The sequence below is a fragment of the Festucalex cinctus genome, chromosome 18 (assembly GCF_051991245.1).
Source record: "Festucalex cinctus isolate MCC-2025b chromosome 18, RoL_Fcin_1.0, whole genome shotgun sequence".
In the NCBI taxonomy this organism is placed as follows: domain Eukaryota; kingdom Metazoa; phylum Chordata; class Actinopteri; order Syngnathiformes; family Syngnathidae; genus Festucalex; species Festucalex cinctus.
Genome location: NC_135428.1, coordinates 2137111 through 2162624, shown reverse-complemented (window position 1 = coordinate 2162624; position 25514 = coordinate 2137111). Strand labels below are relative to the sequence as shown.

Below are 25514 nucleotides of genomic sequence, written 5' to 3'. Positions count from 1 at the left end.
AGAGGGTGCATAGAGAATGAAGTTGTCACATGCTGTCTCAACACATTAAAATCCATCTGACAGCCTTCCACCTTTGAGTCAATTGGGGGGGGGGGGCTTAAAAAAAAAAATGAAACCACCACCATACGCCACTGCAGAAATGCGCTGTCATGGCGTAATAAAGTCAAATAGAAAAAAAGACAGATATAAATTTAATTTCCTGCAGATTTAAAAAAAAAAAAAAAAAAAAAGTCTTCTTAATCCTTGCTGAAAAAAAAAGAGCATCATTTCAAGGCGCATTTCGATCTTCCAGCTAGCAGACTAACTTGCGAAAGTAATTAAATTGCAACAGGAGCCAAGCTATGCAACTGTGAGCACTTCATTAACAGCAACATTTGCATATTCTTTTTGGTAGAGTTTCAATAATTAGGAGATAATTTCCACATAACAAAGGTTTTCGCAAACACATGCCGATCTGTTTTGCACTGTAGCAATCAACATCCTTTCAAATTCTGTACTTGCGATACCTTCTCCCAAGCCATTGAACCACTCTGCTTGTTTTAATAATTAATGTGACAGACATAACGGAAGGCGGTGTGGGTGTTTCACACTCAAGCACTGTTGGTTGTTTTCAATTCCATTTACATAGCACAGAATGTGCAAGGTCAAGGTGACTGTCAGCATATCAAAAATGCTAATGTAATTATGATTGGTGTTTTTGTTTTTTTCTACCGGGTAGTTATTTTAATACTCCAGAGTGACTATTGCATAATATAAGGTCCAAGATCTTTGCCCCGTGGGTATGAACATCAGCAGCTACAGGTTGAGCTCTCTGCTTCATTTCACAACCATCAGCTCAATTTCTTGCTGGCACTGGGCCATGTTTGCAAAACTGAATTAAAATACGCCACACAAGTGTACAGTCACGAACACGGTTGTTGAGGCTTAATCCCGTTGGGCATCTGCACAAACATACTTTTTTACACCGTAGCCGTCGGTGCTCCAGCAGGCCGTTTGAACATTTTTTTTTGACAGACAGCTTTCATGCGCGCGAGCTGTTGCCAAAGACAAGGAAAGCAGTATAGAGAAAACTGACACTCTCAGAGTGGATAAAGAGCTTTAAAACACGGTGACATAGAAGCTTGGGCTTTTTCAAAAGTGCTTGTAAGGGGAGAAAATTGCAAAGCTACTGTTTGTTTGTTTTTCCCTCTCTGGCAGTCTAATATTCCTATAAATCAATCACATACCATGTAGAATTTGTCTAAAATCCAGTCTATTTTAGTCCACACAAATGTGAAAGAGTGTCAACGCATGATATCATGTCAGCTTTGTGTACGCAAAGGCTGCTTGGCTGGTGGCTCTCAGGTGACAGCAGTGCCAGGGCAGAGGAACACAGACAGAGTGTAACGCTTGATTCCAAATTCAGTCAACACATGGGAAGTATAAACCCGTCAAGTCCAGCTCGTGCAAGAACAGCCTGCACTCGAGAAACTGTGCTAAGTGAAAATTTCTCATTTTGAGTAATTACAACTAAATGACAACTACACCATGGAAGAGAATGAAGGTCAAAAAGACATTTTATAATGTTGACAGTGAAAAATAAGCCTTGGTATTGCCAACCACTTCGAAATATAATACGTATCACAATATCCCGATACATGGCTTTCAGGGGGATACGTATCCCAATATTTTACATTACTTACATACACAATCACATTATTATGAAAACAGTCATATGTACTGTACATGTATGGCCAGTCTGGTGACCATAAAGACGCAAGCATGTAGACGCTTATACCTCACGAGAACTAACGAAATGGAGCCACTTCTTCCAAAGTCCCCACTATAAAAGTGTCACCGGAGCAAATACTGACTGCAATGACCGATAGTTGTTATGGCTCTCTAATGGCCTCTAATGATTGACTGAACAAAACAAACATAAGAGGTATAGTAACCGCATAGGACTGGGCGCTGAAACAAAAAACATCGAGCAAACACAAGAAGACAAACAAACAACCTCCCGGCTCCCCGACTGGAGGCAACAAAGGGCTTTAATAAAGATGGCAGTGGAACACCTGAAGCGAATGCAGTAATTAGGGCTCTTCCCTTGCAGCCGGGGACGAGGACCACCAATCAGGGAGGAGAACACCCCCCCCCCCCACACACACACACACACACACATAATCCACCACTCAAAACAAAAAAGAAAAACCCCCAAAAACAAACGGCCATAAGCAAGCTGGGCCGTAACAACTATGAAGACACATTGCGCCAATGAGCAATAGGAGCACATGACAATGACATGGCCGAGACAATTTTTTGTCACTGATGCTATCATGTGCAAAAACACAATATTGTGCTTTTTCCTACACATGATGGACTGCTTGAATATGAGAATCATGAAAATGGGTGGTTGGAATTACTTAAATTACAACAAAAACAAACATTCTATTATACCGTACCTGTTACACTACTACGCAAATTTTCAACATACAAATTTAATAGTGAAACCTGATGCCTCAAGTACTTGCACACTTGCAATCGATAATTTGCAACCAGTATTCAAAGTTTTGATAATATTTGCAAAATCACAGATACTGGATTTGTTACTGCATGACCTAAGTTATATATCCACTTTAAATACATCGAAGTACCAGCATTAAAATGTGAAAAATAATAATTAATAAGCTTTGAGCTTAGCAATAATTTTTGTAAAAATGCATTTTGAAAAACAAAAATACACTACTACGAGATGCATGCTCTCAAGTATTGCACGAAAAGTCTGTTTCAGAAAATATCTGGTCAGTCTTTATTTTGTATGACGCTATCAAAACCAAAGTAAATTGACCTTTGGTTTGTAAAGTAAGATAACAAGTGAGTTACCCTAAACCAAACATACACAGTCGCTAATTTACAGCCCAAAGTCTTATACAGTACTTTGACAGTACTTTGGCCTCAAATGATTTAGAGGAGTAAAAGATGGCTAATTAAAAAGTCATGATAACCATGTATGGAACCAACCATGCATCTTTTTAAGTGTCAAACTCCCTCCTGATACTATCACTGTAAATCCCAGCATGGTTACTGAAAGACCGGAAATGAGCACAAGGAATTCAGGGTGTCAGCATGCCTCATTCAATACTTGACTCCCACTCACCTAATTTCATTCACCAATTGTGGCAACACATAGTCGGTCTCCCTTCCCGCCCTCCCATTTGTGGAGTGACTGTGGCGAGACAACCTCCCCAGACCTCCAATTCTCTCTGGTTTTACTGATGGCAACTCTGTTCACCCTCTCCACCTTTGTCGGCATACAATGGGGAGTGAATCCTGTCTCCTGGCAACCAAACCCTCGGAGAAGGGCGGGTTGCTGTGGCGATTGAGAGACGGCATTAAGGGAAGGACGGAGAAAGGGGGAGGTTGAGTGACAATGGACAGCCCAAAAGACAGGTTTAGTAGGTGATGTGGCAAGTTGAATGAAAGCGATGTCGTCCGCTTTCAGAAATATACTGATTAACAAACATTGGATGGGGACTAGGAATGGCTATTTGGGCACATTTACATCAACTATGAAGAAAATGATGTGTTGAGTAGCATAATGCTGCCAAGAGTGTTTCCATAGAATGATATCGTGTTCTCATTTATCGCTGGGGTTACCGTACGTTCCAAAAACTACCCGCAACAAGTGAAACCCGCTAATTAGTAGCTTTATTTTATACATTTATTATAAATGCTGAAAGGCTGTAAAACTCCTCACCACGCACTTTATCCACTTTTCTCGTCGAGGTAATTAAAAAATAAATAAATGAAAAATAAAAAATGCATGCAAAATTGCACTAAAACAAAAATCCGCGTGGCCGCGAAAAGTGAACCAGTAAACCCTAAAACCAGAAGAGTCTAGGAAACCAGAACAGTCTAGGAAAGGCTCGGCAAAGCAAAGTAGCAAACCCTAACAAACTAACCTTTTATAGCCTTTGTCCTAGCCTAGCCAAAATGTTCTGGCAGAGACCACTGAGAATCAGAAGCGCCATTCTGTACTCCTTGACATGAAAGTGCATGAGTCTGAAAATTAGAGTCTGAGCATTGAGAGGGGGTACATATTTCAAGCTCACAGGGGTGGGGGTGCAAGTCAACAACAATGGGGAAAAGCTCAACAAAAGTGAAAGACGTGACTGACAAACGAATGTGATTTAGTTGCCTAAGATGTTCTGAATGTATGGTGGTGTGCTCCATTCCATTCCATTGGCAAGTCTATATATTAAGTTGAACGATTAATTTCATCTGCGGTTAAACCGCAGTTTGACAACACGTGATTACGTAAACGCGGAAAGCTGTGATTTAAATGCTCTTTATACTGAATTTATTTATTTGTGAATACAATGTTTACATGTTTCATGCGCCATGAAAAGTTAGGTATGTTGAGTGGTAAATTGTAACTAGTTGAAAAAAAATGATATTTAAAAGGCTTCATTTGTTTTCATCTTAAGATCCTGTAAAATATAATAGATCTGATACTGTTCATTATAATTAATTTATGTTGGATAAAAAAAAAATAATAATAATAATCATTTAAAAGGACCTTGGGAAAAAAATAATAATAATCTCACATGATATCGCAATCGTAGTTTTTTGAGAAAAAAAAAGAAAAAAAGAAAAAATATCATGACTACATTTTATATATATATATATATATATATATATATATATATATATATATATATATATATATATATATATATATATATATATATATATATATATTAGGGGTGTTAAAAAAATCGATTCGTCAATATATCGCAATACTACATCGTGCGATTCTCGAATCGATTCAATAGGCGGCTGAATCGATTTTTTTTTTTTTTTTTTTTTTAAAGAGCTCAGAATTGTTCATTCGGTAGTCTTACTGATTCAACGTCTTATCATCATTGCCTTTTTTTTTTTTTGTGTGTGTGTGAATCGATTTTTAAACTTCCATTTTTAATGGAAAAATATTCAACAAAACGTCTGACTTCGGGTTAGGATTCACACCTTGAGCATGGAAGAATGTTATATGAACGGAACATTAAGCCTTAATATTTTATTTTAATGCTGTTCAAACATGAAACAGATTACAACCTCTATAAGACTGAAATTTCAGATAAATAAATAATACATTTTCATATAAATCTTACACTCTACAAGCTTACTGATTAGTATTTTCTAAATTTGAATGAAAAAAATCGCAACAATCGACTTATAAATTCGTATCGGGATTAATCGGTATCGAATCGAATCGTGACCTGTGAATCGTGATACGAATCGAATCGTCAGGTACTAGGCAATTCACACCCCTAATATATATACACAGCCACACACCACTTATGAGGCTGAAAACAAACCAAACCCAACAGCCTCTAAAAAAGAACAAACATTTTCCTGAATAGGAAATGATGAAAGAATAAACACTACATTAGTGATTCGTTATTGTAAAATGGCAGTCTAGGGGCAGTGGAATGAGAAAATTAAATAGCTTAGACACTCTCGCCATCACAAACAGTTAAGCCGGTCCTCTGTGACTATGCCGGAGAGAACATCAATTATCTTGCTCACAGCACAAGATAACTTCTTAACTTGGTTGCCGCTCAGAAGGAAGCGTCTGAATACTCGCCCAAGTGTACCCAGAGGAATTTCAAGCGATGTGTGTGTGTGCCCTGTGTGCTTTGGTGGTGACGTTTATTTAGTGTTGCACACGGCTGGGAATGTTGAACCATTCTGATTGTGCTGTAATGCAGCCTGAAAGCTCCACTTAGCCCACAGTGCAGCCATCAATTCCCAGCGACTATGACCTCAAGGCTGTTTTGACATAATTGGACATTAAATGATGAAGGGGTGACAAATGGCACGCACTTCACTTTGCTTCGTGGGCATTTGACAGCTTTTAAAAGGGGGCCTGTGGGCGATGTTGTGATGTCATTGCAATGGACATCCGCAGAAAACATTGTTGACTGCATACACACATCGACAACTATCGTAACAATAATGAAAGTTTCTTTAAGTAACAATGCATGACTTTCCTGCAACTGCTGCTATGATAAAATATCATTAAAAAGGTGGCGACTTAATTATGATTCATGAATTTAAATGAGTTGGAATCCTACCATCCAGTTAGAAATAACTGGTGGTGCTGAACAATAGAGGCAACAAAGGAACTACTGACAAGAGGGAGGCACCCTCAAGGGAGGAGGGATTGCAATTCCCACCGGTGTTCGTTATTTAATGGTCAATTAATGAAAAACTCAGCAAGTCTTCATAATTGCACTTGCTACGTCAATCAGAACCAAGTGTACTTTTAATTTCAAGTAAATATTACCGTTTCACACGCACGTTTCCGAGCATCTCTGCCACCAGGTGGTTGCACACGAAAGCAACAAGCAATTCAAAATGCAGTTTTCTATAACATGTAAATAAATGTTTGTTTTTGTTTCAGAAATTAAGAACTGTGACCACAATGCAGCAAGGGACTCGTAGGAACACCTTACACATACACATACATAAGAATAGGGGTTTGTTTTACACATACGCACCTACATACACTCACAACTAGTGACAATATGATAGCTGGCTGTGCTGTAAAGCTGATAGAACAACACAGATAACATCCTTATGGTGAGAGAGAAAAAAAAAAGCATCAGTGCCAATATACTGTATCATAGTCATGCAGGAAATTAAACAGGAACAGAAGCAAATGAAACATATAACGATGTTGAATGTAAACAGCTTTCGAAAATGTACCAATACACCGGCCTAAAAGAGGGATGAGAATATTACAGGGAATCTCCACGCTTCAGTCAGAGATGCTGGAGAAGTACAAAATCATGTCCTCCACATTTTGCAGGGGAGAACACAATTCCCAGGGCAATTAGAGAGCATGTGAAAGCAGTTTGCATGACTCGAGTGGTGCAAACTAGATTTGTACATCACAAATAAATACGCAGACCTCATATCTCATGGATGAGATGAGGCTTACAAAATATGATCGTTTCAATTTAAGATGCCCACAAAAGATATCATTGCGCTGTATAATGCAAGTGCTGGTTTAAAGGAAGTAGCGTGTCCAATTTTTATGTGTCCTGGCAGCACAAAGAGAAAAGAATATGCAAGAAATCAGATTTCCTCTTTCACAATACAATATGAATAGGAAATCATTTAACGCCACTCCAGTGTAAATAATAGACTGATCAGATCAAGCTGGTAAATTTGAGCCAGACCTTGAAATGCGCCTATCCGTGACCCAAACAATAGGGCCATACGCCAGGCAGTCAGACCTGCAGTGAAAATCCAGCCTAGAACTCAACAAGTTCCAAAATGACATGAAAAGATGTGAAAAGAGAAAACATGAACGCTACAAAGCCCAACGGGGTGCAGTCCATGGGGCGTCTCTTCGTCTCTCCTGACACAGGGGTTTCTCCACATAAAGCCGAGGCCTCTAAAATACACCCCCAACCCCCAAAACAAATACAGTGGGCCTGATACAGACCGGGCCCCTGCTGGCGCCCCTACCCTATCTTTTGTCAGTGCCCCAGGGAACACAGCCAACTGTGATCAGGAGGCAGCAACACTGATCAAGCACTCAGACCCAACACAGCAAATCCACTTCATCCAGACTTGTGATGGACTCAAGCAAAGTTGCTTTGGCATACCAGAAAGTTGAAACATTATATCAGGTTTTCGCTAAGCATACTAAAACTTTGATTAATTAGAATTACATGAATTGGAATTCTAATAAACGTTCAAAATAAAGAGTTGGATTGAAAATTCCAGAGCCAAGCAAGCATTCTTGATGTACCAGGTTCACACAACTGATACGTCAATAAATAACTGTGGGAATGCACGGAGCTTTGTCACATATGACTCATTGAACTCCCTCCAGTCAACTTAGAGACTTTCTCATATAATTTGAAATGAATTGCAAACGTTGAACAGCAGTGGCAGTTCATTGTGAAAACCAATAACGCTCTCATTATGAACTTAAAAAAAAAAAAGTGCTGAGAAAGTATATCATAGTACACTGTAGAGCCACTGTAAGGAAGAGGCAGAGGTAAATGCCAGATTGATCTAGCATACAGCACACTGATGACACTTTGGAAAATCAGTTTTATTTATTTGCATTCTCTTTTACCATTCAATTGGCAAAATGATTTGGTATAGGAGTAAATTGAGCTACATGCTTGGTCACCAGACAAAATAACCACATAAGTCAAAGCATGCGCACCTGGAATTACTAGAGGCATTCAATGAATCTCTCTTGCTCATGCTGTGACCTACAGGTTGTAGTCTAAAATTAGGGTCTCTGCTGTAGGTAAACTGCATGATGTTACACTCGTAGATGGTACATAAACAGCCGTAAGCTGCGCATTCGCTGTGCAAATGAAGACGGTTTCAAGTCTGAGTCGGACAAGTCACTTTTGGGGATATGTGTTCCACATTGACTGCACTTGTATGTATTTCTTTAAGAATTTGCTTCTCCCACCTCTAAAAAGTGTTCGTTTCAAATGTTTAGTTTTACTGTGCGCATTTTGACGCCCAAAATCAATCTGTCAAAGGCAGAAACACATTCACATTATTTCAATGAAAAGATCTGTTGTTTACTGTTGAAAGGCCCTGAGAATACGGGCAGAGATGGTGAGCACTTTGTAATATCTGCTAAAACATCCAAACGCATTCATGGCATCCCTTCTCTCTAAATGGTCTAATTCTGCCAAAAGCATTCCCACTAGCCAGAATGAGGACTTGCTGAGAAGGTTTCAACAGACTGTCCGATTCTTGTCCTCTGTGTGAAGAGGGAGACACTCCAGCAGGACATCAAGATAAGAATGCTGTTAACAGATAAGATGGATAATCCTTTTTTTTTTTGTCTTCGTGGCACAGATGGACAGCCAGACCAGATGTTCCAAAGCTGGAGTCTCTTCTTCAGTCAGAGGTTTTTGAAGGCCAAAGTAGTCAACACACCTGGGTGACGAACCCTGTAGGACGCCACAGGCGAAGACTGTCAGTTGTTGTTACAGCTTAACAGGGGCCGCCGGGTTTATTCATGCCTCCAGCTCAGCACAGACACAAGAAGGAGGACCAAAACGAGTACTCCACATACAACGCTAAGTGACAAGATGCAATTGGGAATGTTAAAAATAACCCTGCTTGAACTAGTGAAGATATCCCAAAACAAAGTGGCAATCCAGTAAACCATGGCACACTAGGAAGACGTGTATTCTACACGCCTCTCAGAAACGCATGAGATGATTTGTTTCAAGCGGAATAAAGATGAGGACGAGTCTGGGGAAGTCTGGAAAGTTGAGATAAATGCACTAAGCCCATTAAGATGCACAGTCCTGAAGGATCCTTACGAATTTTAACACTTGTCATTTCGTCTCGGTCGGTCATTTTAGCAAGCCAATTACCCAACCCAAACATCTGAAAAAGTATTTTGACGAGCAGTTTGTTCATAAATAATGGTTATATATAAACATATTATTAATGTACCGTACTACAAATAAATCGTGAAAATGGCCAATTATCAGAGATTCAATACAATTCAATCTTCAATTTAACTCTAGGCTAGGGAAAGGGAAGTCCGGGTTTCCTTGCTTAGGCTGCTTCCCCGTAACCCGACCCCAGATAACAGGAAGAAAATGGATGACTAGTTGGAGATCATACAGGGCAATCCCTCATTTTCAATGTCAAGAGGACAAAGAACAGAAGCAAAACAATAAAGCCAACATTATTGCCTTCTACACAAGAAGAAACATCTTTACTGGCTAAATATGTAAAGAAACGCACAAGGAAGTCGTTACTGGTATTACAATCCACTTTCAGACATAAATACATACTTTGTGCACAGACAGTCATTGACGATAGCTTTTAAAACAGCACAATGAAACATTCTGGATTGGTGTTACCAGAGTCAGACTGGCGCAAGCATGCAGCAGTTACAAACATTATCAAGTCGACAGTAAGTGACTTACATTCGCATCCATTTGTTCTTACTCGAAGAAACAGAAATGCATTCCATTTAGCCTCTCAATTACAGAACAGTGAGTCTGTTTTATTTAACATGGCCTTATAAAAACAAAACAATCATTTAAATCAATTACAACCACAGTACAGGCTATGTAAATAAAGTGACAAAAAAAAACTGACAGTCACGACATTCACGTTGTTGTGACATCCATCCATTTTCCTAATCGCTTTTCCTCACAAGGGTCGCGGGGGTGCTGGAGCCTATCCCAGCTGGCTTCGAGGGGGGTATATCGATATATTGAGACATGGTTTTATGTATTGATATTGGGATATGACAAGGCTTATTGATACGATATCGATATTTTGAACACAGCCGTAATGTTATTATTATTATTTTTTTAAATATGTACAGTATTTACTGACTGAATAAAAACAGCGTACTTTGCTTATGAAATGTTGGATTTTTTATTTTTTTTTATTATTATTTATTTTAAAAAAGGGATAAGACTCCTGGGTGTTTTAATGGTGTGTAGGATCTTTATTATACTTGGGTTAAAAATGGCAAAAAGACCGCTGAGTCATCCAATTACAAAGCCCTACGCTGCATATATTACTGAAAGGCATGTGGGAAGGAAAAAAAAAAAAAAGAAAAAAAAAAAAAAGGCCATCCTTATTAAGTCTCTCTTTTTTTGCTTTGAAACAGCTAATAGTGATTGATTCCTCCCTCGGCTGCCAAATAAGATTAAAATATAAATTGACAAATTTAATGTGGTCAATAGGGTCACCAACTTCAAACGGTCAACACACATGCATGCACACCTCGCCGATGCTGAAAAGGTGCCAAAGTGACCACCACCACCACCACCACCACACACGCGCATGCACACGCAGTCCGAACTGTCCTAGACTTCGCAAATTGACTCCAATGTGACAGGGTTCGTTAACTTAAAAAGGCCAAATAAGCACGATTTCACCAGAGCTGCGATTGTGTTGAATAATGTATTCGACCATGTTTGAGATTTTGCTTTTTCGACATTCATAGTGGACAATGTGTCATGTTTTTTAATGAGCTAGGTGTGCTAAAAACGTCTCCATCAACAACTCCTCCTCCTCCTTTCCAACCTTCTTATAGCCGCCCTTTCGGAGCCATAATATTTTTCAAGATTAGACAAACAATTAACTCGAATGTTCTTTGAAGGGAGAGCTCGGGTTTTATTGCTGGAGGACACAATGCAATTATCTTCCCACAACTCAGCTCTGAGAAGTTATGCCTGGACATGAACTGATAATGTGACACGAACAGCACAATATGGACGTACGCAAGGCTTGTCTGCAAAATAATTTGTCAAAATGAGAGTTGGAACTAGCAACAAAAAAGTAGGCTGCCATAACAAATTGTCAAGTCTGTAGCATATGATGATGTTTTTTCTCTAAAGCCTAAACCCACTTTTTAAAACCGAGTATGACAGCTAAACTGACAGATTTGAAATTGTGCACAGCTGGGCCAACAACTAACCTCACAGGTATTCACATTCAGTTTAACAAGCGTTGAACACCTTCATTATCGCCATAAAATCTCAATATAACGCAACAGCACAAATATTTTCCATTAAACACAATTAACAGAGTGTGCTCTCACCTCTAATGAGAACCTCAACAACCTGTGAGATGATAAAATTAATCATCCAAATGATAAACCTCGGACACACCAGCGCTTCGACAATGTAATTAAAGTAGAATGACGATTTATACACGCAAATTGATATCAAACAGCCCTATGTTTGCACTGAAAGGGGACTTAGACCTCTGCCACCTGTAACTCATTTTTCGCCAGGACTTCACGATTCAAAACAAAATCGGAGCTCGACCAATATCCCCAAACAGATTGCATTTAAATGTCATGTTGCGATTACGGTGACAAGCATGAACACGGGTATCAGTATCACTGCAATACTAATCAAAGAAATGTCAAAAGAAATGCACTCAAAACATTGCAATAGGTTCTATTCTGAAAAAAAAAAATACTTTTTCACATTAGGAATTGCAAATAGCAACAGCCAAAATGAATTTTTATGGTTCTCACGATGGTGATCGGTTCCTCCACTCTCAGCAGTAAATTCTTGGTAATTGTCTTGCATTCATTTTCCATCTGCGGTCTTCTAAAAACTGAAATACACCCACACTTCTTTCTTTCTGCACACGTTGTAGGTAATAACAATGCAGCACCAACAATTTTATCATAACAACAAACTACTTTATCCACACTGCATAACGAGAAATTCAACATAGGTACAAATTGAATGTACATACAATGCAAAATCCTTATCTGGAAACTTCCTCTGTGCAAATGTTCAACAAAAAAGAACATCCAGGTATGTCCTCCAGACACAGCCATTTTAAAGAGTCCTGTGTGCAAACGCCCCATAATCATTGTCCCAGCGACATCTTATTTGTCCCTGAGCTCATTATCATTTCCCATTAGGAGCAAAGGGTACTGAGGGGGTTGGAGGGGCTGGGCATCAGGTGGCTAGGTGATGAATGTGCTTTGCGGTCATTCATCACCCTCGCAGAAGCGTGGCAAGATAACCGATGGACTCTGGGGGGTGGTGGCAGATTCAGCACCGCAATGACCTTGTGTAAACGAATACGTTACAAGGATAAGCAGAAGAAACTCGTTCTTCTGATCCAGATGCAAAAATGGCACAACTGAGGTTTGGTATGTAAAACACATTTTGTCAAATAATCATTGCGAGACAGTCATATTGGAAATGATACATTATTTGACCACAAAATGGTCCAGTGTCATTAACCCTAATCCGACAATTATGTCTATCAATGTAAAACTGGCAGTGGCCAAAGAATTGAAAGGAAAATCTTCCCACAAGAACGCTTTTGACGGCATCCCAGGAATGGGTTTTACTCCCCCACCTGTCAGAAAGGAATGGGCTGTGAATACGGAGCGGTTGCTCGGCCATTAAATGGACCAGGAAACAAGCACGACTATTAATCAATTCAATTCATTTTGGTAGTGGGAGCAATTTGTTCACTGGGTAACACTGAAATGAAATGGTGGGGAAAGAAAGAAAGAAAGAAAGAAAGAAAGAAAGAAAGAAAGGGAAGAGGTAGCGTGGGGGAGGTATGGGCACGATCAGCAGGATTTCACATTCCCACGTCGTTTAACAGGAGTTGGCACCGGGCTCGTAAGGCACGGGCATGCTAAAATATTAAGGCCCAGTGGATTGTGAATATTCATGGCCGATCGTCCCCGTCCCCGTGCTCAAGATTGTGGAGGACGGAGCGGTGCTCCCGAGTGTAATCTAATTCCACATGTTCCTGCTTCATTTTCAAGGACAGGGCGAGAGTGAGTGGCTGCTTATGTGCAACCTGTTTCAGGAGACAAGTAATGGCCGGGTCACGACCGCTGAATGTGACCTCAAGTCATTACGAGCTGTGTGAGGCCAATGACAATGGCTAAAGCGGTCCCCGTCAGGCTTCAACCAATCTTTCTTGTCACACCTACGAACCTTGATAAACTCTATTACATTACAAATTCATTGTCATTTCAAAAGGTGGCCACTAGTATTCTGCTAGTAAAAAAAATCCTGATCCACACATATTCTATCGCATCCACAACGTCCAGTCAGTGTTTAAAATATTTGCTAAATAGAACGTGCATGTAAAGGGGGAGGGTAGCAACACAACAACACAAGCGCACACAAAGCGCATTCACAGGATTCACGGCGCGAGTGTGTTTTCAAAAGGTAACCAAGCAACCGGCTCTTGGCCACAGCCTTCACTTACACTCTTATCAGGTAACTGCACTCTGCGCTTGCTCTGTTTCCTCAGGTTTCTGTCTTTCCCAGGTCAGTGACATTGTTCGAGTATTGACCTAAAGAGCCAGTGGTCGACACGGAGGGGACAGCAGACGACGTGGCAGGGCCAAAAGCTATAAGTGGTGACTTTCAAAACAGTGGGAAAGAAATGGCGGACTGCTCCCCGAGTAGACGACAAGGAATCAAGGAGAAAAGTTGAGAAATAATGAAGTTATACCCTTTTACTTTATTTTGATGGGGTTTTTAGACCAGATTCTCTAAAGGTGATATCCAGTGTTGGGAAGAACACCGTTTAAACTAACAGCGTTAGGCAACAATGGGTTTTTGCAAACTCCACCCAAGAACACCGGAGCCTCGAATCTCCCATTCTATTCATTTCAAATACATTTTGAAAACTGCTATTTAAAAAAAAATAAAAAATTATTTGATACAATTTTTTAAGTAGTGAAAATAGTTACTTTGCCTGGTAACTAGTTACTTTTATTTGGAAGTAATTCAATTATTGAGTTACTTTTTTGAGCAAGTAATGAATCACTAATTAATTTTATAAAAGTAACTTTCCAAACACTGGCTATTTCATACAAAAACATTTCGCAAAATAGCTATTTTTTCACCAGACAAAAAGGTAAAACACTCCATCTGATTTTCAGAAATGTTGCTGCCTTGTACTCAGGTTGAAGTGGCCGTTCCAACCAGACGCTGCATTTGGAGAGATTGTCCTTTCTGGTGAAATCCTGTCTGATAATCACAGGGCACATTAAAAGGGAAGTCAACCCAAAAATTAATTACAGTAATATGTTCTATTCAGCCCCACTAGTCTAAACACGATATTCTGAGCAAAATCCACCTGACCAATTTCAGATGGCGGCCATTTTGCCACTTGGTGTCGACTGAAAATGACGTCACAGTTACTCATTGCTCACGTAATGACCAATCAGAGCTCAGCTTCAGAAAACAGGTGAGCCGTGATAGGTCGTTTACCTGAACCCTTTCACAAAATGGCCGCCCTCTAAGCTCGATGAAAACTGGTGGCTTTTGCTGCTGAGTTGAATATTAACCAGAATGGCGTGTTTGGACTTGTGGGGGCACATCTAACACATTATTTTAATAAACTTTTTGGGGGTTGACTTCCCCTTTAACAATTAAACTTGGACTGGTATTGACCTTTCACACTCACATTCACACCTACGGACATTTTGGAGTATTCTGTCATCTGTCAATTTAACTTACACACAAACTCCAAACCAAATCCAACCCAGAATTAAAAAAAACATTAAAAGTCCATCCCTGTTATCTGAGACGTTTCAGTAACATTTTTTTCGTTCTGCTTATATAGTCCCTTGCATTGCATCAGTCAAATTGCACAAAAAAAGTAGAGCAGAAATGCCCTCCCTTGTTATTTCACCATTAAAGAGCGGTTCACAGATATTATTTACTCCTGAAGACAAAACTGTCAAAAGAATGCTACCAGCCCGACAGATACTGTTCTTGACTGCTCAAGTGGAACATTGCCCAAATGATGAGGCCACGCTGCCATTAGGATGATAATGAGCCCAAACTAGCACGCACACAAAATGTGAGCCGTGAGACAAAAGAAGTGTAATAAAAAAAAAAACGCTCTAAATCAATCTAAACATTGTGAACACTCCATGCCCCACTATCTCAACAAAGCATTTCTTGATATTACGCAACTGTTCTAACCCTAATAACCAAATGACACTGACCTGTAACATCGCTTTAAAATCAAAAAGCGTCTCAATAAATGCTAACAGAAAACAAAATGAAACAAAAACAATCATGCGTCACTTACTGTGGGTGGGAGGAGTTAGTATTGTGAGTTTCAATGTAAATTCCAGGACATTAAACACACCCATGTCCTTATCAGAAACACATTTTGTAGCTTTAAGCTATAGACACACATATAAAAATATAAGCATGGCTTGTAAATTGACAATCATCACAAAAATATTCAAATAAAAGACACTATAATGATAAAGATTGATGAGGAAGAAAATACTGTGACTTTTGTTTCACTGGCCTCCATCAGCAGTCTTAAGTTAAAAGGTCACTAGGCTGAATAGTAACTGGTAGCCAACATAATTAAATCCAAGGTTTTATTACATTGATTTGTTAGCGTGAACACTTTGGAGCCACAGGTTAAAAAGAAACCTTCCAGCCATTGTGTTAACAAACAGCAGGACAAAGTGTATCGTTTCATCGAGGCATATCAAACTCGTATTATGAATATGACATTTGATGAAATGCAAGTTCTTGTGTCAATTTAATTTCAAGTGTAGTTTCGACGCTATCGTGTGCTAAAACTGACCTTGGATCGGAATTACCGACAGATGTGCAGTTTCTTCGAATATGTTTGTATTTTATTTACGTTAAATAATAGTAATAGTTTTGAAGGTCGGGAGAACACAACAAAGTTAGCAGCACTATAATAATGACTTTAAAAAAAAAAGAAGCAAGAGTCCAGTTTGTCGCCACTGGCTTTCCAAAAAACGCGACGAGGCTGACCATTCGTGTGGGGAAAAGCACTCGAAAAAAAAAATATATCGTCGGAATCAAAGTATCATTTCATGAGAGACGAAAAACAAAACTTACCCCTCAAAATACTGAGCAGCAAACAGCACAGCCAGGCGTTCGATACCTCCATCCCCGTTCCAGTTTTAGTGTGAGTCCAAGTCCTTTCGGCGAAACTTTGCTCGCGAAAAAAAACTTGTGGTGGGTTTGAAGAGAGAAAGGCGGTAGCAGTGCTCTCGCCAAAGCATCCAGACGAGTCCGCTCCGCCCCGCCTCCTCTCTGCAGGTGCACAGGGAGCCGCAGGGTGTCACGTGACTTGAGGCTAGCTTCAACTTAGATGCATTACCGCCATCTGGCGGTTAACTCCGGTACTGCGTTATGCAAGAACTGACCGCAACACCTAAACCAACTGCAACCTGTGGTCCCCCTCCCGTGGCTCCGTGTGGCTCTCTTAAAAAAAATAAAATAAAAAAAATAAAAAAATGAATGAATATTTTTTGATAATTATTATATTTTTGGTTGAGATTGTCTGGCATCGGCAACCGTGTACACCGATGCCAGGTGGGAGACTCCAGCCCGTATTCGAACCTTAATGAGGGAAATCATTATAGGAAAAGGACGTATGCATATTATTCATTTATATACATCACATAGAATCTCACGAATTTAATCAAACGTGTTGGTGGATGATAAAAGCTCGACCTTTACAAAGTCTACTACAGAGCAAAATAACCCATAAAATGGGTTGTTTGAAAATGATGGCTGTTAGAGTGACATCTAGTGTTTGATATGAAAATGTGCAGCGTTATTGGATAGTTCTATTTCGTCCCTCCCGACCGCCAGATGGCGGTACTGTAACCAGCACGGAATTCCCCTTGTCGCGATTCGTTTTAAGATAGCTGTAATTGTGTCTTCTGTCCACTAGATGGCAGCATGCATGGGTGCAGATTTGCTTCTTGTCAGCCAAACATATCAAAATTTCAATAAATTAAAACATGATTGATCATAGGTTGGACTGACATATGGGCAATATTTAAGTTGGACGACATTTTTGATGACGAGATGTGATTGAAAACAAAATTTGATGAACCGTACATATGACAAAAACACCCTGATGTCGCCATGTGATCAATTAAAACTCATTTTGCCATTGCAATATTATTAATATTAACATTGAATACAACCATGGTAGGAAAAAAGTAATTTTATTTAAAATGACAAAGCACAAATTACACACACACAAAATAAATAAAAAGTAAATGCTCACACAACACAAATGTAGCTTAAAAAAAAATAAAAATAAAAAATAAAAAATAAAAAGTCCTAATCTGATAAAAACGGGCATACTTGAGTCTCCAGTGGAAAAATTCAGATGAAAAAAAGGCATCGATGAGCGCAAGGTACAAAAATACACAGCATCCATATTCCAAACATTGAAACCCCGCAAGTCTGCATTTAAAACAAGAATCTCAATCCTGACACATACTGAAAAATATATACGGTACATTTAAAATGGAGCTAAACCCCAAAAAGGGTCAAAGTAATTCTCTTACAAAGAGAGAATGAACGTGATAAACGACTCAACTCTGAACTAGCCTTTCTTTTGCATAGACTTATTTTCATAAACTAACCAAAACGTTGCATCAAATATTACACAAATATAAAAGACTATCACACATCCATAAAAACTCACATGGACAAAAATTGAACGCATTAAATCGTCCTTGAGAACAAAGTCTTAATTGAAAAAAAAACAACAACAAAAAAAACGCTGTGGAATTGATTATAAACATGAAAGCACAAGTAAAACACAGTTCCAGTGTTGCAACATCTGTTCATGGTGTTTGCAGTTAAAATGTGAAGTACAGAACTTGAACCGACTTTGGTTTTATAAATAACATTTCCTCATGCATATCCGCACTACAGCAATATTTTTTCAGAGGAAGAAACTAATGAAGACGCTTTTTTTTTTTCTAATTTTTTTTTAAGTGATACCCAACAGGGCTTGTAAGCTATAAATTATTTTCAAAGTCTTGGTCTGGAGTTCTCCCTTTGGTTGTGTTTTCTATGTGCCTGTGCTCTTTTCAGAATTAGACATATCTTATTGCAATATGTAAGGTCCTTTGTGTGACGTCATTGTGTAACCTTCCCGTGTTAACCATTTGATTGTGATGAATCATTCTACTGTATGGAAAAGTCGTAAACCAGAAAATAACTAAAGCAGTTGAAATGCCAGCTTCCAAAAAAACGACTTGTTAGCGTTTTGATTTCAACCTAAATTGATGCTGTCGCTGCCAGAAGCACAACAAGACTAAACAAATTCAAGCAAGCCAGGTTTGAAAATGCTGAGTGTAATGAACACAAATATGTTTGCATAAAACGTAACGTCGTAAAATGAAACACGGTGAATTCAAAGAAGTTCTGAATAAAATTCAGTCGTTTGTCGCCGAGCGAGCCCTTAATAAAATAAACTCAGTGCTATCTTCGCCACAGCATCACGCAAACGGGGGCGTTTTGTTCTCACGCTTGTGAAAAAAGTCCCATGTTACGCACGCCGTCACTCCACGGGGCCCCCGACGCTGCCGCCGCCGCCGGTCTTGACGCCGGCCCTGCTAATGTGCAGCCAGGGCAGCTTGGCGCAGTTCTTGAAAAGCTGCTCGATGGCGACGTGGCGCACGTGCAGCTCCGAAGCCAGCGAGTCTTTCTCCTGCACGGCCGCCGTCAACTCCTCGAAGACGTCTGTGGGAGGAGGACCGCAGGGCACATGCTCAATCGGTCCATTTGTATAAACGGTAAGAGTTGGGCAGAAAACATTTTGGCCGAAATTTGATATTTTGGTATGCATGCCAAAGCCGCATGCATTTGTGCCGTAGTCCATCAACTAGGGGTGCAACGGTTTCAGATTTTGGTGTACGATTATAGTCTGAGAAAAAACAAAAACAAAACAAAACGCGGTTTGACGGTTGTTCTCATTCGGCGTTTTTCCACCAACAAGCCCAGGAACTTTTAGTTCTGGGTAAAGGGAGTAGTTGTTGGTTGTAAAAGTTCATCAGGTAAGAGAAGCTTCGCTTTGCACAATAAAAATGTCTGAATGTGAGAAATCTCAATGCATCAAATTACTATGCAGATAATAGTTAGATTTTTTTTTTTAGTATGGCTAACATGAGTGCAAAGGAAAATCAGCTTTTGAAAGGCAATTTTGATGCTCGATGCTTTTATGCTCGAGAAATGATGGTAATTTAGGAAAGGCTGATATGACATGCACCATAAACGTCGACGGCTGTTCTTTGCGTGGTACACCGACTTCGTGGAATCTCATTTTTCAACCTTTACAAAAGTGTCTGCATTCTATTTGGACACACGAGCAAAAATGACCATCTCCAGTAAATGAAAACTGGATTTTCCGACTGACAATGTTTCCTTTTTGTTTCTGCACAAGGTGAAATCCTATTTTGCCGCCTCCATTTGGAAGGCTCCCAAAGCACAGCTGACTAATGCAACTCCAACTGAATGCATTTCTTCAAGCTATCAAAATAAAGACATAGCACGAGCGCATTCACGTCACTTACTTTGAATCTTCACGAGAAGCTCGGTGTTCAAGTGATGGAGCTCATCCATACGCATTTTAGTCACTAAAAGAAGAAATGAAACAGAATGATGACCACAACGTAATGTGCGCGACCACAGCGTGTTCATTTGTACGTTTGAAAATGCACGTTTGCGCAGTGCGTCTTTACACATTGAGCTCAAGCGATGACAGTGAAACTTTGTGAAGGCGACTTCCACATCGGCTCACATTCGTCTCTGCTGTGATCCCGATGATGCTTGCGCTCCGTCCGCCCTCCGCCTGCCGGCGAACGCCGCACGTGAAGCGCTTTCCTGCCGCCGCTGGGCCACGCGTCCCCCTGCGAGTTCTGCAGCCTCCTCAATTCCTGGGCCGCGTGGCACTCCAACATCCCCGCGGCGCGGTCGGGAAGCCGCGGCGCTTCCGCGGGTTCCCAGCGGGGGGCGTAGCGGGGCACCTGGCCTTCCGACTGAGGCAGCAGCTTGCGCTCGCCCTGCTGGCTGTAGCAGAGAAGCCTGGACGCGCGCCTGCTGTGGCCGTTGGAAGGGACGTTGTTGTCTTTGTTCTGGGCGTACTGGATGATCCGACTGAGTTTGTGACTCAGGGCCTGTTTCATGCCCTCGTAGGCACTTCGGGAGACCTTGGAGGTCGACGGCTTCTGGTTGGCGATGAGGTGACATTTCTCGAAGCAGTCTCTGTGGCCGCGTAGAGACTTTGAATGCAAAAGGGAAGCAGCACAAACACCTAATAAAACACACAAACAATATAACTAAATAGGTTGTTTGGCAAAGGTCCACTTATCGCATAGTTTATTCGAGTAATTGCAGAAAAAAAATGTTTTGCACTAGTAAACAATAATTACCAATACAAAAAAGCCACATGTGGCTCTTAAGTCGCTTCTCTTGTGGCTCCCTGCGGATCTCGAAAAATATATGTAGAATTTTGTATTTTTTACATTTTGATATTTTTTTATAAATATTTTGGTATTTTGATATATAACGTATGTATTATATTTTACATTTATATCCATTATTATGTAATGTTATTTTATTATTTATTTTTTTAAATATTGTTACGCAAGTATGCTTCAAATACATTAACGATTTAGATAAACAAATGAAGAATTAAATATTTTAAAAAAATGTCAGTCGTAATTTGTAGGTTGTCAAAAAAAATAAAATAAATAATAATACTTGAATCAGAATTCCTCCATGTTCTTATGGAAGAAAACTATTTTTCAGAATTGCCCTCCCCTACCAAATATGTCAGTTTTTAATAAGTTGACCAAAATATATTATGTTCTGTGGCAGCCATTGTAATTATTAAAGGAGCTATTCTTTATTTACTAGAGGTGGTTAATGGGCCCTACTGCATACAGCTGAGTAGAGGCTTTGGACCATTAGACACGTGTACGTGGTTATCTATTTTTAGCTTTGCATATTTACAGCTTGACTCGCGTCCAGCTCGGACTTTTATAATGGATGGATTAGTCTCGTGGAAAAGTGACATAGACGATTACCAAGTCATGTGTGTAAATAGGTATTCTGATACTGATAGCCATCACCATCTAAAGAACCATTTTAGTCAAACACGTTGGCCTACTGTACAAAATCGCTTTCTAAATGTGAGGAGGAAAAAAAAAAAGAAAAGAAAAAATAAGATTGTCTCACAACCGAGGCAGCACCATAACAGCCAAAGACCTCACTTCTACTAAGCAGCTTAGCAGTACTTTGTCTTTCACAGTCGTGCACACAGACTTTTCACTGGACATTATTGAGCACAAATGCCACTTGTAAAAATAAATGAAGTTACTGACATCATTTGTTCTCGCCACTATTTAATTCAACATGGAGGCGTGACTTTCCAGCTGGTACAAGCCAAAGTGGTAAAGGTATAACCTTGCAATTCTGTCCAACTAATTTAAGCGGGAACATTGAAATTTTTTTTCCTTTCGGACACATTCCAGTTTCCAATTTTATGCCCCCATTATAAATGCATAGGGAAATAAAAAATAAAATAAAAAATCCCAAAAAGTATTGGAAAAAACAGCGATTAACCAAAAGAAGTGCCTCCCTCCAAAAATAAACAAACATGAATGTGCAATGCAACACATTCACTAGGTGCAACTGTCCCAATTAAGAAAGTGAAAATCAACAAACGGTGTGAAAATCATCAGTAGTGTGTTGGTTACCAACTTTGAACATTGTAACTAAAGTACCACATTTGCTATAACTAGCGCGTTTCTGGAACGTGGGAGAAAAACCCCAGTGAATGTTCTGGAGCATTTGAGTCCGATTATACATTTACCAGCAGAATTAACTGCAAGGTGAAGAGTTCACTGTCAATGAATGGGCCATTCAAAGGAATATCACACAATAGGCAATGTTGGGCAGCAAATGAGAATCAGATGCATCATTCTGACAATACAAGACCAGCTGGTCACATTAGCAGGCCTCAGCAGAAATGTATTTATGTAATAAAATAAAACAACACAGCTGTGCTTAGCCGAACCTGGAGGCTCGAGTCTGCTTGCCCGGTGAGGAGGAAATGGGCAGGTTTTGTGTTTCCTGTACGACAATACAGAAACAAAACTGAAACACTTTCCTGTTCCTCGCCCCTTAATGAAAGTTGACGTGTTTGCTATTTGAACATTACTTTGCATCATATCACTCACAACATGTTTTGTTGGAAGATTGAAAGAAAACTACTAACCCACAATTTGACTCTCTGCATTGAAACAAATGTCCCAATTCTAATCAAGATAATAACATTGACAATTATTAAATGTAATAACCCACTACACACAATGTGGGTTCCACTAGCCCTCATGTGCTTTGTTTGTTCTTCTTTTCTGACAGCACAAGCAGCTCCGTTGTTCTCTGTTGGGCTGATGATGCTTCAGGCTACGTAAACACGCGCTGACAACAGCTCACATGATGCAGTGGGACAAAACAATGCGTCTCACAGCGAGAACTCCGGATTGAAAAACAGCCTTTCAAGTGGATTGTAGACAGCCAGATTTTTTTATGCTGTTATTTATAAAGAAACAAGATAACATAGGCCAAAGCAGTTTCGTCAGTAAACACCTACGTGGAACTCCAACAAAGTCCGCACTTCCTGATTATTCAACATACCTAACATAGATGGGACTGGTGGAACCTTTCATTTTTTTTCCCAATGGAGAGCCTGCACAAGTGCAAAAATGTGTTGATTTGATACGAAAGGAAAATAGAGAAGACGTCACTGTGGCACGGAGCTTATTATTGTTAGATCTTGTTGGGGCGATGTATCCGTCCATGCACGTCCCTGCTGAGGACCTCAACAAGTCTCAACATTTCGTCAACGTCAAAGTAACAGGGAGGGAGGAGAGGATGGGGGCGGAAATCCTACTTTGAGTACAAGCTCAGTTTCAAACAAAACATGCTCTGTCCTCAGTTGTTTCACACATCTAGATGTAAATACCTTCAAAGGAAAGCTGGAATTTTGAACTTTTGTCTCAACATCTTTTGATCTGAAAATGGTATAAAACAAAAACAAAGGAATTGTAAGGGAATGTTGTCACCCTGGACAGACCATTTGAACATATTGATCAAGGTATAATACACACGACTTGTTTCCTTAATTGTAGGACGCAACCATTTTCTTCTTCAAAGGGGGTCGGCATGGGACTGGCCGTGATTTCTAAACAGGTAATTAACACATTTCTATGCACTATAGAGACAATATCAGGAACATTTATGAATGTTAAAATTCTGATTCCTTCGTTGTCACTGTGTAAAACCGTCTAAGAATGGTAAAAGGTAACACTTGAAGACATTTTCCAGGATCTCCGTGTAAGACTTTAGGCACGTTAGCATCAATGCAGAGTGCAGGTGCAGCAAAATTCATATTTCTTGCAGTCTGGCAAGCACCGTTGTCTCACATCAATAATAGACTTGAATGACTCAAAAATTCCTGTGTGCAAACACTCCCTGGAACATTATATAACAGCCACTTCACTCAACCCTGAGAAGCACACCAAGGATGATGCAGTTCAGTGTCTTAGCTGCAATCTACACAGCTGTACCCTCGCCGTGTTTCAATGACTCTTCCATTGTATTGTCCGAGAGCCAGTAGAAGACAAAACAGTTATTTTTTTTCGTGCAGGACAAAAAACAACCGAGTAACCATGAATGTATGTCGGGGGTTTTCCTGCTTTCAAAATGATATGGCGGCCGCCCCCAGCCAAAGCGACTGATATCGCTCAACACTGTAAAGCTCCAGCTGTGTTGATCTTGACTACCAAAGAGGAAACGGATCAAATAGTGATTTTTTTTCCCTTTTTTTCCCGCTTAGCAGTTGCCACTATTGGCATCCTGATTTTCTATGGAGGATGGTACAAACACAAATAGTTAAATATTAGCTGTATTTCCGTGACAATTTACGCAAAACAAAAGCGATAGTTCCACAATTTCGATAAATTACGATTTCGACTCGTTGGTGTTTCCATTGAAGAGGGTTTCGCTTCTGAGGCAGAATTTTTGTAATGTCCCGTCTCGCGAGATCCCGTAATTCTCGTAGGAGGCGCCCATGTCATGTTGACTTGAGAGAAATGTTTACGGAAGATGCCCGGAGTTGTTAGGATTATTTTAAAAACATCTCTCTTATCGGGCGGGATTGGGCATTTGGTGTTGTGCGTGTTTATAACTCGTGTATGCTGTGTATCTGTGGAAAGGATTTGAAAGATGACCTGTGCTAGTCCTGGCTATTGCTAACAACCTCACAATACGCTAAATATCATGATACAGAGGTCACGATACGATACGTACCGCCTGGTACCACCTCTGCCTCAATTTGAGACAAACCCTGTATGTGAAATTCAGTTATTAGTTAAAATATACTACCATGATACACACGTGGTACTCTCTGTAGCTCCCGCCTACTGTCTAAGGAAATACAGAAGCCCTGGACAACATTCAACTTCACCGTCCCTTGACAGGGGAACTATAAATCTTTCACACGTATGCACACACGGTACACTTGAGTCTGCTGATCATACAACAAATGATCAACTAGAATTCTGAGAGACGTTCATCAACAATGTGATGAACAAGAAAATCTGCTATATTTGAGCAGTGAGCCCCTACAGAAAAGAGCCTCGAGATATGCCGACGATCAGAGCCAAAAGAGAGTTTAATCCCCTCGGATTGCACTTTTTAGCTTCTTCAAAAATGTAGGCTAGTCATTAATTAAGATATGGAGACTTCAAACACACTCTTGAGTTTGAGTGGCACATCAAACAGCCGAATAGTGCGTTTGTAGAGAAGCCTTCGAGCTTCCAAAGACATGACACTTATTTCAATGCAGGGCCAACATGACTGAGGCGGGGGGAAAAATAAAAAGAAATGTTTTACAAAGCTAACCAGATGAGAACTCAACAAATCTTTTAAATAACCAATTCTGATGTTTGAGTCATTCCAGAGCACCGTAAAGCCCAGTAACTTTTCTTTTTTTTTTTTTTTTTAATTGCCAACACTTTATTAGCCCTTTGGTATTCTTTATAACTAAACGGGATTGCAAAGTTGACAGGGGAATTTTAGACCTAAAGAGTAGAGAGCTACGTTTTGGCTACAGAC

General features: G+C 39.9%; 2 protein-coding genes across 3 annotated transcripts in view; both read right to left on the bottom strand.

Moving 5' to 3' along the window:
- The window catches only part of cxadr (CXADR Ig-like cell adhesion molecule), a 33213-nt gene extending 16630 nt beyond the window's left edge, over window positions 1–16583 (bottom strand). The window contains exon 1 of the mRNA XM_077505492.1: window positions 16416–16583. Within this exon, the coding sequence (XP_077361618.1) occupies window positions 16416–16467 (52 nt within the window). The 5' untranslated portion in view covers window positions 16468–16583. The remainder of the gene's footprint in view (window positions 1–16415) is intronic.
- Window positions 16584–17523: 940 nt separating this feature from the next.
- The window catches only part of c18h21orf91 (chromosome 18 C21orf91 homolog), a 180989-nt gene continuing 172998 nt past the window's right edge, over window positions 17524–25514 (bottom strand). For both annotated transcript variants that reach the window (XM_077505169.1, XM_077505168.1), the window contains 3 exons: window positions 20131–20643; window positions 19904–19966; window positions 17524–19073 (listed from right to left, as the gene is read on the bottom strand). In XM_077505169.1, the coding sequence (XP_077361295.1) occupies window positions 18892–19073; window positions 19904–19966; window positions 20131–20643 (758 nt within the window). In that variant the 3' untranslated portion in view covers window positions 17524–18891. The remainder of the gene's footprint in view (window positions 19074–19903; window positions 19967–20130; window positions 20644–25514) is intronic.